Source organism: Mobula birostris, chromosome 4, assembly GCF_030028105.1.
Source record: "Mobula birostris isolate sMobBir1 chromosome 4, sMobBir1.hap1, whole genome shotgun sequence".
Classification (NCBI taxonomy): domain Eukaryota; kingdom Metazoa; phylum Chordata; class Chondrichthyes; order Myliobatiformes; family Myliobatidae; genus Mobula; species Mobula birostris.
In genome coordinates, this window is record NC_092373.1 from 205,774,244 (window position 1) to 205,787,422 (window position 13,179).

Here is a 13,179-nt window from a genome sequence, read left to right on the forward strand (position 1 = left end):
ATCTGATTCCCAATCTGCTCCTCGGTATCTCTGCTGCTACCAGGGGGCCTATAGAATATCCCCAATAGAGTAACTGCTCCCTTCCTGTTCCTGACTTCCACCTATACTGATTCAAGAGAGGATCCTGCTCCATTACCACCCTTTCTGTAGCTGTAATAGTATCCCTGACCAGTAATGCCACCCCTCCTCCCCTTTTCGCTCCTCTCTATCCCTTTTAAAGCACTGAAATCCAGGAATATTGAGAATCCATTCCTGCCCTGGTGATGGCCACTACATCATAATTCCATGTATGTATCCAAGCTCTCAGTTCATCACCTTTGTTCCTGATGCTTCTTGCATTGAGGTACACACATTTCAGCCCTTCTACCTTCCTACCTTTACACCATTTATTCTGCTTCTCTTTCCTCAAAGCCTCTCTATATGTTAGATCTGGCTTTACTCCATGCACTTCTTTCACTGCTCTATCGCTCCGGGTCCCATTCCCCTTGTAAATTAGTTTAAACCCTCCCGAACCATGCTAGCAAACCTACCTGCAAGGATATTGCTCCCCCTCGAGTTCAGGTGCAACCCTTCCAATCTGTACAGGTCCCACCTTCTCCAGAAGAGATCTCAATGATCCAAAGATCTAAAACCCTACTCCCTGTACCAACTTCTAAGCCATCTCCTCCAATTCTTACAATCACTGTCACGTAGCACTGGCAGCAATCCTGAGAACGCCACCCTTGAGGTCCTGTTCTTCAGCCTTCTGCCTAGCTCCTGAAACTCACACTTCAGAACCTCATCCCTCTTCCTGCCTATGTTGTTGGTACCAACATGTATCACGACTTCTGGTTGCTTTCCCTCTCATACCAGGATGTCGTGCACCCAGTCAGAGACATCCCAGACCCTAGCACACAGGAGGCAACAAACCATGTGGGTGTCCTTCTCACGTCCACAAAATCTCCCGTCTTCTCCCCTGACTATACAGTCTCCAATGACGACAGCTCTCTGCTTCTCCGTCCCACCCTTCTGCACCACAGGGCCACTCTCAGACGCCCTCCCACCGTGGCTGACACGTGGTCGGTTGTCCCCACCAACAGTATCCAGGAGGGTATAATTATTATTGTGTGAGCACGTGTCCAAGTGGTTAAGGCATTGGACTAGCTACCTGAAGGTCGTGAGTTCAAGCCCCAGCCAAGGCAACGTGTTGTGTCCTTGAGCAAGGCACTTAATCACACAGTGCTCTGCGACGATACTGGTGCCAAGCTGTATGGGTCCTAATGCCCTTCCCTTGGACAACATTGGTGTCGTGGAGAGGGGAGACTTGCAGCATGGGCAACTGCTGGTCTTCCATACAACCTTGCCCAGGCCTGCGCCCTGGAGAGTGAAGACTTTCCAGGCGCAGATCCGTGGTCTCGCAAGACTAACGGATGCCTTTTTATACTTATTATTCAGGGGAATGGCTACAGGGGTGCTCTGCACTACCTGTCTGCTCACCTTCGCTTTCCCCCCTCTGACTGTCACCCAATGACCTGCTTTTGACAGCCTAGGTGTGACTACCTCCCTGTAGCTCTCATCTATGACTGCCTCATTCTCCCTTATGAGTCGACGGTCATCCAGCTGCTGCTCCAGATTCTTCACACGGTCTTCCAGATCGCCCAGCCGTATGCACTTCTGGCAGATGTGACTCTGCGGGAGAGGGGCGTTCCCCCAAGACTGCCACATCTCACATGAGAGGCACATCACCGTCTCAGGAGGCATTGTAAAAACTAACTGCGAGCTAGCTTGTCCTCCACCTCTTCTCGTCAAAGCCTCAAAGCTCCACCCACTCACTCACTCACTCACTCACTCGCTGCTTTCCACAGGCTTGAGCTGCCCCTCTGTTTATCTGTTTGAGCTTTTCAAACTGCTTGGTCACCTGACCTCGATTGCCCAATCAGCTGCTTCCTGCTGAGTCTGATCTATTCAAATCTCGATTGACCTGATTGCACAGAGGAACTGCCAAAACTGCCAGAATCTCCCGAGTCAACTACACTCATCTATTGAGAGGTTCCTGCAACCAATGATCTCACTATGAGGACTCTTTGTCTTGTTATTTCATACTCTCATTATTTATCGCTATTCATTTGCATTTGCACAGTTTTTTGTCGTCTGTGCTCTTGCTCTTTTATTGATCCTGTTTACAATTACTATTCTAAAGATTTGCTGAGCAGGCCTGCACAGGAAGAATCTCAGGGTTGTATGTGGTGACATATACTGTATGTACTCTGATAATAATTTTTACTGTGAAATTTGAAGACATACGGTTCGGTTTAGTGAGTTGAGGACATGGTGACACTTGCAGGCTGCCCCAGACTCTGCTGGTAATGGACACAAATGATGCATTTCACTTCGTGTTTTGACGTACACATGAGAAATAAAGATCATCTTTCTTTATTTTCACAGACCCACAGAATGAGGGAAGGGGAGGGAAGGGAAGGGAAGGGAGGGGAGGGAAGGGAAGGGAAGGGGGGAGGGGAGGGAAGGGAGGGGGAGGGAAGGGGAGGGAGGGGAGGGGAGGGAAGGGGAGGGAGGGGAGGGGAGGGAAGGGGAGGGAGGGGAGGGGAGGGGAGGGGAGGGGAGGGAAGGGGAGGGGAGGGGAGGGGAGGGGAGGGGAGGGGAGGGGAGGGAGGGGAGGGGAGGGGAGGGGAGGGGAGGGAGGGGAGGGGAGGGGAGGGAGGGGAGGGGAGGGGAGGGAGGGGAGGGGAGGGGAGGGAGGGGAGGGGAGGGGAGGGGAGGGGAGGGGAGGGGAGGGGAGGGAGGGGAAGGGGAGGGGAGGGAGGGGAAGGGGAGGGGAGGGAGGGGAAGGGAAGGGAGGGGAGGGGAGGGACGGAGGGGAAGGGAAGGGAGGGGAAGGGAAGGGAGGGGAAGGGAAGGGAGGGGAGGGAAGGGAAGGGAGGGGAGGGAAGGGAAGGGAAGGGAGGGGAGGGAAGGGAAGGGAAGGGAGGGGAGGGAAGGGAAGGGAAGGGAGGGGAGGGAAGGAAGGGAAGGGAGGGGAGGGAAGGAAGGGAAGGGAGGGGAGGGAAGGAAGGGAAGGGAAGGGAGGGGAGGGAGGGAAGGGAGGGGAGGGAGGGAAGGGAAGGGAGGGGAGGGAGGGAAGGGAAGGGAGGGGAGGGAGGGAAGGGAGGGGAGGGAGGGAAGGGAAGGGAGGGGAGGGAGGGAAGGGAAGGGAGGGGAGGGAAGGGAAGGGAGGGGAGGGAAGGGAAGGGAAGGGAGGGAAGGGGAGGGAAGGGAAGGGAGGGGAAGGAGGGGAAGGAGGGGAGGGGAGGGAGGGGAAGGAGGGGAGGGGAGGGAGGGGAAGGAGGGGAGGGAGGGGAAGGAGGGGAGGGGAGGGAGGGGAAGGGAGGGAGGGGAAGGAGGGGAGGGGAAGGAGGGGAGGGGAGGGAGGGGAGGGGAGGGAGGGGAGGGGAAGGAGGGGAAGGAGGGGAGGGGAGGGGAGGGGAGGGGAGGGGAGGGAGGGGAGGGGAGGGGAGGGAGGGGAGGGGAGGGAAGGGGAGGGAGGGGAGGGAAGGAGGGGAAGGGAAGGGAGGGGAAGGGAAGGGTGGGGAAGGGAAGGGGAAGGGAAGGGAGGGGAAGGGAAGGGGGAGGGAGGGGAAGGGAAGGGGGAGGGAGGGAGGGGAAGGAAGGGGAGGGGAGGGAAGGGAAGGGAGGGGAGAGGAGGGAGGGGGAGGGAGGGGAGGGGAGGGAGGGGGAGGGAGGGAGGGGAAGGAAGGGGAGGGGAGGGGAGGGAAGGGAGGGGAGGGAAGGGAAGGGAGGGGAGGGGAGGGAGGGGGAGGGGAGGGGAGGGGAGGGAGGGGGAGGGGAGGGAGGGGAAGGGAAGGGAGGGGAGGGAGGGGAGGGAGGGGAAGGGAAGGGAGGGGAGGGAGGGGAAGGGAAGGGAGGGGAGGGAGGGAGGGGAAGGGAAGGGAGGGGAGGGAGGGAGGGGAAGGGAAGGGAGGGGAGGGGAAGGGAGGGGAAGGGAGGGGAGGGAAGGGAAGGGAAGGGAAGGGAGGGGAAGGGAGGGGAAGGGAGGGGAAGGGAGGGGAAGGGAGGGGAAGGGGAGGGAGGGGAGGGAGGGGAGGGAGGGAGGAGGGGAGGGAAGGGAGGGGAGGGAGGGGAGGGAGGGGAGGGAGGGGGAGGGAGGGGGAGGGAGGGGAAGGAGGGGAAGGGGAGGGATGGAGGGGAAGGGGAGGGAGGGGAGGGAGGGGAAGGAGGGGAAGGGGAGGGAGGGAGGGGAAGGGAGGGGGAGGGCAGGGAGGGGGAGGGAGGGGAAGGGAAGGGAGGGGAGGAAGGGAGGGGAGGGAAGGGAGGGGAAGGGAGGGAAGGGAGGGAAGGGAAGGGAAGGGAAGGGAGGGGAAGGGAGGGGAAGGGGAGGGAGGGAAGAGGAGGGAGGGGAAGGAAGGGGAGGGAGGGGAGGGAGGGGATGGAGGGGAAGGGAAGGGAGGGGAAGGGAGGGGAGGGAGGGAAGGGAGGGAAGGGGAAGGGAGGGGAATGGAGGGGAGGGAAGGGAAGGGGAGGGAAGGGGAAGGGAGGGGGGAACTGAGGGGAGGGGGGGAAGTGAGGGGAGGGGGGGAAGTGAGGGGAGGGGAGGGAGGGAAGTGAGGGGAGGGGAGGGGGGAAGGGAGGGGAGGGGAGGGAGGGAAGGGGAAGGGAGGGAGGGGAAGGGAGGGAGGGGAGGGGAGGGGAGGGGAAGGGAGGGGTGGAGGTGAAGATGGGGAAGGTTTGGAAAGGGTGGGGGTGAAGATCGGAAAGTTTTGGAGAGGGTGGGGGGATGTGGACAGGCAGGACGGGGAGGGATGGTGGAATGGGGACTATGAGGAAGGTCAGGTGGGGTGGGGTGGGGCGGGGTGTTGGAAGACATATTGCCCTCCTCGTCGTGTGGCTCTGAGCACTACATGGTCTCCTGTTAGTGTGTCTCTCCCGTACCATCCTCACTGAGGCCGGTCAGTGTGGCGCTGGCTTCCCAGAGTTTCCTGGCCAAGGCTGCATCCTGTGCGGTGGGGCTGGGGAGGGAGAGGGAGCAGTCGCTGTCGATGTACTTGCCGCTGACCTCCTCCATCTCCTTGGACAGGGCGCAATAGATGGAGCTGACGGCTCCCTCCTCTGCAGACTGCCACACACAGACACAGTTAGTGGAAATCCAGGACCCACTGCATCCACCACTACCCCTTCAGATCATAAGACAGAGCAGAATGAGGCCATTCAGCCCATTGAGTCTGCTCCACCATTCCATCATGGCTGATTTACCATCCCCCTCAATCCCATTCTCCTGTCTTCTCCCCGTAACCTTTGATGCCCTGACTAATCAAGAACCTGTCAACCTCTGCTACAGATACACTCAATGACTTTGCCTCCACAGCTAACCATGGTAATTAATTCCACAGATTCACCATCCTCTGGCTAAAGAAATTCACTCTCATCTCTGTTCTATTCCTGGAATCATCCTTATGAACCTCCTCTGGATCTTCTCCAATACCAGCACATTTTTCTTCAATAAGGGACCCAAAACTGCTCACTGTACTCCAAATGTGAGCTGACCAATGGCTTATTAGGCCAGGGGGGCTAGGCATAGAAAGCAGGGATTGGGGGAGGACAGGGAGGTGGGGATGCAGGGGCTGGAGGAGGAGACAATCAAGCAGCAGAGATATAGATCAATGCAGAAAAAGGCTCTTCGGCCCATCTAGTCAATGTAGATCACAGTGACCACCTAGCTAGACCCAATTTCTCCCAATTTCCTGCGGTCAGCCCACATCTCTCTAAGGCTCTCCCCTCTATGTACCTAACCAAGTGCTTATTAATACTATTGTACCTGTCTCTCCACCTGGGTGGCGGGGTGGAGACACATCTCTACCAAAGGAGGTGTAAGGCTCTCCTTCCCTCTGCTGCCTGCAGGTCACCCTTGGGCAAGGTGTAGCACCTTCCCAGCCCCTGATCAGGGCCACGTAAAGCCATGGGAGCAGCTGGTGCATATCACAAGTCCTGGTTATGCAGCCACGGATGCCAGTCAACCTCTGAAGCGTATCGTTAACGGCTGGGGCCATCTGTCTTGTAAAGACACTGCCCAGAAGCAATGGCAAACCACTTCTGTAGAGAAATTTACCAAGAACAATCTTGGTCATGGAAAGACCTGATTGCTCATATCATACGACACGGCAAATCACGAACAAACCTGCCTCAACCTCTTCCTCTGGCAGCTTCTTTTATATACATGCCAATCTTTGCAAAGAAAAGTTGCCCCTTGGGTTCCTTTTAAATCATTCTCCCTCACCCTTAACCTCTGCCCTCTAGTACTGGACTCCCCCAACTTGTGGAAAAGACTGTTAATGTTCCCCTTATCAGTGCCTCTCATATTTTTAAACATTTCTACAAGACATCTCTCACCTTGAAAAAGAAGAATCCAATCAGTTTGAAGATGATCCTGAAGTGTAGACCGTAGTATCTCATTATCTCTGTCATCACCGCCCCGGGATGGACCGCATTCACAGTCACACCTTGATTCAAAATCAAACACAGGATTGTTCCAAAGCTCTCTCTGTCAGGGTCTCAGTCAATCAGACTACCAACGTCAGAGTCATCCAGATTATTCCAAAACTCTGCTTCGACCAGTCAGTCTACCACCATCAGAGTCATCCGGCACAGAACCAGCAGGGTGACTTGGTAGAGGTGTACAATGTGATAAGAGGTAAAGATCAAGTGGACATCCATAGACTTTCCCTCCAGGTGGAACTGACTGACACATCCAGGCATCATTTTAAGGTGATTGCAGGGAAGTATTGCCGGGGGTGGGGGGGGGATGTCAAAGGTAGGTTCTTTCCACAGACAGGGGGTGTATAGAATAATCTGCCAGGAGAGGTGGTGAAGGCGGACAGAGGAGGACATTCAAAAGGCTCTTCGATCGGCACATGGGTGATAGAAAATGGAGGGTGATGTGGGACAGAAGGGTTAGATTGATCTTAGATTTGGTTAAAAGTTCGGCACATCCAGTTCATTTCCAACCATTTAAGCTGCTGACTCCCAATGACCTGCTGGGACCATAGCCTTCCACACCCCTACCATCCATGTAGCTATCCAGGCTTCACTTAAACGTTGAAATCAAGCTCACGTGACCACGTGCTGGCAGCTTGTTCCACACGCTCATGATCCTCTACGTGATGATGTTTCCCTGCGTCTCCCTCAAAATTTTCACCTTTTGCCCTCAACCCCCGATACTTTTCCAACAATCACCTTAAAATGATGCCTGGTTTGCGTAACGGTGAGGTGTCAGAGGGGGCATGTATTTCAGTATTTTTGTAATAGTGAGGAGTTAGAGGGGATACCGTATTTTAGTGTTTTTGTAATGGTGAGGTGTTAGAGGGGTCACCGTATTTCAGTGGTTGTGTAATGGTGAGGTGTTAGAGGGGTAACTGTATTTCAGTGTTTGTGTAATGGTGAGGTGTTAGAGGGGTCACTGTATTTCAGTGGTTGAGTAACGTTGAGGTGTTAGAGGGGTCACCGTATTTCAGTGATTGTGTAATGGTGAGGTGTTAGAGGGGTCACCGTATTTCAGTGGTTGTGTAATGGTGAGGTGTTAGAGGGGTCACCGTATTTCAGTGGTTGTGTAATGGTGAGGTGTTAGAGGGGTCACCGTATTTCAGTGGTTGTGTAATGGTGAGGTGTTAGAGGGGTCACCGTATTTCAGTGGTTGTGTAATGGTGAGGTGTTAGAGGGGTCACCGTATTTCAGTGGTTGTGTAATGGTGAGGTGTTAGAGGGGTCACCGTATTTCAGTGGTTGTGTAATGGTGAGGTGTTAGAGGGGTCACTGTATTTCAGTGGTTGTGTAATGGTGAGGGGTTAGAGGGGTCACTGTATTTCAGTGGTTGTGTAATGGTGAGGAGTTAGAGGGGTCACCGTATTTCAGTGGTTGTGTAATGGTGAGGTGTTAGAGGGGTCACCGTATTTCAGTGGTTGTGTAATGGTGAGGTGTTAGAGGGGTCACCGTATTTCAGTGATTTTTTAACATTATTTCAGCACCTGCGATCTGGGTTCACTTCCATTCGCTATCTATAAGGAGTTTGTTCCTTCTCCCTGTGAACGGGTGGGGACCCTCCTCGTGCTTAATTTGCTCCATATTCCATTAAGATGCAGAGATTGTGTTCTGGTTTGTGAGTAGTTGGTATCTCCTGTTGTCACTGGAAGCACGTCCCAGCACTCGGCAAGTGACACATTACACTGTATGTTTCAATATACGTGTGAAAAATAAAGTTAGTCTCATCTCCATGAAGAGGGATCAAAGGTTGTAGGAGGTTGATGACTAATGCCCTAAGCTGAGCCTGTTTGATCTCATAGGACCCGTGGTTCAGGCTGAGTGTTGCAGCCATTAACAATTCAGCAGCTTAACTTCAGGAGTAAGAATTCTAAATAGGGACACAGGAGAGGACCTGTCAAGGATAGCGACCATCCCTCTCTCTGCAGAACTTGCCTGACATGCTGTGTTTCTGCACAGACAGCGAGAATTTTAAATTATTTTAAATTGATTCACAGGGGTCCTTCAGCCCATCTGGTCAGCATTAACCAACGGCTGTCCATGAATATTGATTCCGCACTCCCCCTCCCCAATCACTGGGGGCAATTTCCAGCGGCCAATTAATCCGCACATCTTTGCGATGTGTGCTGTTGTCTGTTACACTGCACTGTGTGAAACGTCAGAGATTCAGCAGAGATTTGTGACCCTCCCCTCCCACCCCCGATCCAATCCAAATTCCAGCCTCTCCCTGGATCCACGCAAAACCTGCCCCTGTCCATCCTGTACCCTGAGCCGGCCCCCAACCTGTGTGCCGTAGCTGCTTGGAGAGTTCCAGGGTGAAGAGGACATTCATCAGTTTGCTGTTGTTGTACAGCTGGTCAAAGCGGGTCCGTTCCAGGTCATCGCCCCGCAGTTGCCCCAGCTTCACCTCCCCTCGCCTGTGGTTCATGGAGGAGACGTTTACAATCCGGCTGCTTGGAGACTTCTTCAGCAGACCTGGTCCATAAGACATAGGAGCAGAATTAGGCCATTCGATCCAGCGGGTTTGTTCTGCTATTCCATCATGGCTGATTATTTTCCCACCCAGTACCATGCCTTCTCCCGTAACCTTCAACACCCTGACGAGTCAAGACCATATCAACTTCCATTCTAAATACACTCAAAGACTTAGCCACCACAGCCGTCTGTGGCAATGAATTCCACAGATTCACCATTCTCCAGCTAAAGAAATTCCTTCTCCTCTCTCATCTAAATAGATGTCCCTCTATTCTGAGGCTGTGCCCTCTGGTCTTAGACTCTCCCACTGTTGGAAGCATCCTCTCCATGTCCATTCTAAATTCTATATTGTATAAGTTTTAATGAGATCTTGCCTCAATCTTCTAAACTCCAGCGAGCACCAGACCAGTGCCATCAAAAGTTTGTCTTGTGTTAGGTCTTTTATTCCCAGAATCATTCTCGTAAACCCCCTCTGGACCCTCTCCAATATCAGCACATCTTTTCTTAGAAATGGGACCCAAAAATCGGAGGCAGCCTTGCAACAGAACGGCCAGCAATGTCAGGCCAGCGTTTCCCTGGACAAGTGTGACCATTCTCCTCGACAGACATTGCCTATCGGCCGAGTTCCTCCCTCCAGCATTCTGTGTGTATTGCTTCCCCTGTCCCGCTCATGCTCACCGGCCACCCCCAGGTTACTGTTACACCCTCCCCTTCTCACTCTGAGCTTATGCCCCCTGACTGCCGACTCCCCTCCCCGGGGTGGGGCATCAGATGGGAGTCCCTCACCCGGCAGCAGGCTGGTCAGAAGGAAGAGGCCCAGGGTGGGAGGTGTTTTTGCTGAGGGGGTGTTCTGTCCCTGGATGTGTCTGCTCTGGGGGGTGTGGGGGTTGTTGGTGAGACTGAGGGGGGAGGCAGGAGTCACAGGACACTCACCCAGCAGCAGGTTGGTCAGCAGGAAGTGGCCCAGATAGTTGGTGGCGAAGGTCAGCTCCAAGCCCTCGGGAGTGATGGCAGTCGGCAGACCTGGGGGGAGGCAGATTGTTGGGTACATTCTCCTCTACATTTCATAACGAATCCAGAGCAAGCGCACACAAAATGCTGCAGGAACTCAGCAGGCCAGGCAGCGTCCATGGGGAGGAACAACCAGCTGACGTTTTGGGCCGGGACCCTTTATCAGAATGTTCTGGAACCAGTCATCTCGGTGAGAGGGCTGGAGGGCAATGGACTGTCCCAGGAGCAGGGCAGTGGAGGTGCCCCCGGGGTCAGGGAGGAAGCGGGGGGAGGGAGAGGAGTGAGACGTGGGAGGAGGAGGAGGTGTGGTGTGGGTATCGGGGAGGAGGAGGGGGTAGAGGGAGGGTGGGGAAGAAGGCTGGTCTCAGGGAGGGTGAGCATTTGCCCAGAGGGCAATTGGGGTGTAGTTCATACAGCTCGGGGTTGGGGGGCAGGTGTGGAGGGTGACAGAAGCTAACGAGGGCTCCGCACCAACGGCAGACCACTGCCTCCCCACGACCCTCCCTGCATCCTCACCCCTCCCTGGGACACTCCACCCCTCCCTCCATGTTGAGCCCCTTGTCCTGGAGACTCCCTCTCCCTGCCCACCTTCAGCCACTTCTCCAGCACACTCTACAACCCTCCCATAAAACTCCCTGCTCTGTCCCCCCACCCCACCACCCTCTCTCCTCTCCCAACCCTCCCCTTTCCCCTCACTCCCCTGCGCGTGAAAGTCAGTCCATGAAGCAGCGGGAGTATTTAAAAGAGAGCAGTTCGACGGAGCGGGCGACGGAGTAGAGGGAGACAGAGTAAGGAGGCTTTGGCTCCAGAGGCTTCGGCGAGCAGAGGCTGAGGACGAGCTTCACTCCAAGTGAGGGAAGGCCGGGTAAGTTCCTTTAAAAGGAGAACGGTCTGCAGCGGTATTTTATTTGAAGCAAGGAAGTCGGCGAGGCTGTAGTGTATTGGGTAGGTCATGACAGCTGAGATCAGCCCCGTGGTTTGTTCCTCCTGAAGCATGTGGGAAATCAGGGATACTTCCAGTGTCCCTGACGACTATGTGTGCAGGAAATGTGTCCAGCTGCAGCTTCTGGCAGACGCATTGAGCGGCTGGAGCTGCGACTGGATTCATACTGGAGCATCCGCGATGCTGAGAAGGTCGTGAATAGCACGTTCAGTGAGTTGGCCACACCTCAGGTAAAGGCTACACAGGCAGAAAGGGAATGGGTGGCCACTAAACAGCGTAGCAGTAGGCAGATAGTGCAGGAGTCCCCTGAGGTCATCTCCCTCCTAAACAGATATACTGTTTTGGATACTGTTGGGGGAGATGTCTCATCAGGGGAAGGCAGCAGCAGCTGAGTTCATGGCACCATGGGTGGCTCTGCGGCACAGGAGGGAAGGAAAAGGAGTGGGAGAGCTATAGTGATAGGGGATTCGATTGTAAGGGGAATAGATAGGCGTTTCTGCGGCCGCAAACGAGACTCCAGGAGGGTATGTTGCCTCCCTGGTGCAAGGGTCAAGGATGTCTCTGAGCGGCTGCAGGACATTCTGGGGTGGGAGGGTGAACAGCCAGTGGTCGTGGTGCACACAGTCACCAACGATATAGGTAAAAAATGGGATGAGGTCTTACAAGGTGAATTTAGGGACTTAGGAGATAAACTAAAATGTAGGACCATAAAGGTAATAATCTCTGGATTACTACCAGTGCCACGCGCTAGTCAGAGTAGAAATAGAAGGATATTTCAGATGAATACGTGGCTTGAAAAATGGTGCAAGGGGGAGGGATTCAAATTCCTGAGGCATTGAAACCAGTTCTGGAGGAGGTGGGACGGGTACAAACAGGACGGTCTGCACCTGGGCTGGACTGGAACCAATGTCCTAGGGGGAGCATTTGCTACTGTTGTTCAGGAGGATTTAAACTAATGTGGCAGGGGGATGGGAACAAGTGCAGAGAGACAGAGGGGTGTAAAATGAGGGTAGAAGCAAAAAGTAGTAAGGTGAAAAGAAAAAGTGGCAGGCTGGCAAATCCAGGGCAAAAATCAAAAAGGGCCACTTTTCAACATAATTTTATAAGGGCTAAGAGTGTTGTAAAAGAGCGCCTGAAGGCTTTGTGTTTCAAAGCAAGGAGCATTTGTAACAAGGTGGATGAATTAAAAGTGCAGATTGTTAGTAATGAATATGATATAATTGGGATCACAGAGACATGGCTCCAGGGTGACCAAGGATGGGAGCTCAACATTCAGGGATATTCAATATTCAGGAGGGATAGACATGAAAGAAAAGGAGATGGGGTAGCATTGCTGGTTAGAGAGGAGATTAAGGAGATTAATGCAATAGAAAGGAAGGACATTAGCCGGGAGGATGTGGAATCGATATGGGTAGAGCTGCATATCACTAAGGGGCAGAAAACGCTGGTGGGAGTTGTGTACAGGCCACCTAACAGTAGTATGAGGTTGGGGATGGCATTAAACAGGAAATTAGAAATGCGTGCAATAAAGGAACAGCAGTTATAATGGGTGTCTTCAATCTACATATAGATTGGGTGAACCAAATTGGTAAGGGTGCTGAGGAAGAGGATTTCTTGGAATGAATGTGGGATAGTTTTCTGAACCAACAGGTCGAGGAACCAACTCGAGAGCAGGCCATTCTAGACTGGGTATTGAGCAATGAGGAAGGGTTAGTTAGCAATCTTGTCGTGCGAGGCCCTTTGGGTAAGAGTGACCATTATCTGGTGGAATTCTTCATTAAGATGGAGAGTGACATAGTTAATTCAGAAACAAAGGTTCTGAAGTTAAAGAAGGGTAACTTTGAAGGTATGAGACGTGAATTAGCTAAGATAGACTGGCAAATGACACTTAAAGGATTGACGGTGGATATGCAATGGCAAGCATTTAAAGGTTGCATGGATGAACTACAACAATTGTTCATCCCAGTTTGACAAAAGAATAAACCAGGGAAGGTAGTGCACCCGTGGCTGACAAGGGAAATTAGGGATACTATCAATTCCAAAGAAGAAACATACAAATTAGCCAGAAAAAGTGGCTCACCTGAGGACTGGGAGAAATTCAGACTCCAGCAGAGGAGGACAAAGGGCCTAATTAGGAAGGGGAGAAAAGATTATGAGAGAAAGCTGGCAGGAAACATAAAAACTGACTGTAAAAGCTTTTATAGATATGTGAAAAGAAAAAGATTGGTT

The 13,179-nt window shown here is 53.4% G+C and overlaps 1 protein-coding gene across 1 annotated transcript; it reads right to left on the bottom strand.

Moving 5' to 3' along the window:
• Window positions 1-4,504: 4,504 nt before the first annotated feature.
• LOC140196900 (retinol dehydrogenase 11-like) lies at window positions 4,505-13,073 on the bottom strand. The gene is made up of 5 exons (XM_072256825.1): window positions 13,031-13,073; window positions 9,930-10,019; window positions 8,805-8,996; window positions 6,379-6,488; window positions 4,505-5,107 (listed from the first exon to the last, which is right to left on the bottom strand). The coding sequence occupies exons 3-5, from the start codon at window positions 8,947-8,949 to the stop codon at window positions 4,904-4,906; spliced, it is 459 nt and encodes a 152-aa protein (XP_072112926.1). The 5' UTR covers window positions 8,950-8,996; window positions 9,930-10,019; window positions 13,031-13,073; the 3' UTR covers window positions 4,505-4,903.
• Between the last annotated feature and the right edge of the window lie 106 nt (window positions 13,074-13,179).

Bases quoted from the DNA above. Each gene is read 5' to 3' on its own strand.
- LOC140196900 (XM_072256825.1), bottom strand. From the start codon at position 8,949: ATGAACCACAGGCGAGGGGAGGTGAAGCTGGGGCAACTGCGGGGCGAT. The intron at 6,489-8,804 runs GTTGGGGGCCGG...TTTTGAATCAAG, and splicing joins CAAGCAGCTACGGCACACAG to GTGTGACTGTGAATGCGGTC. The intron at 5,108-6,378 runs GTGAGAGATGTC...TGTGTGTGGCAG, and splicing joins TTGGATTCTTCTTTTTCAAG to TCTGCAGAGGAGGGAGCCGT.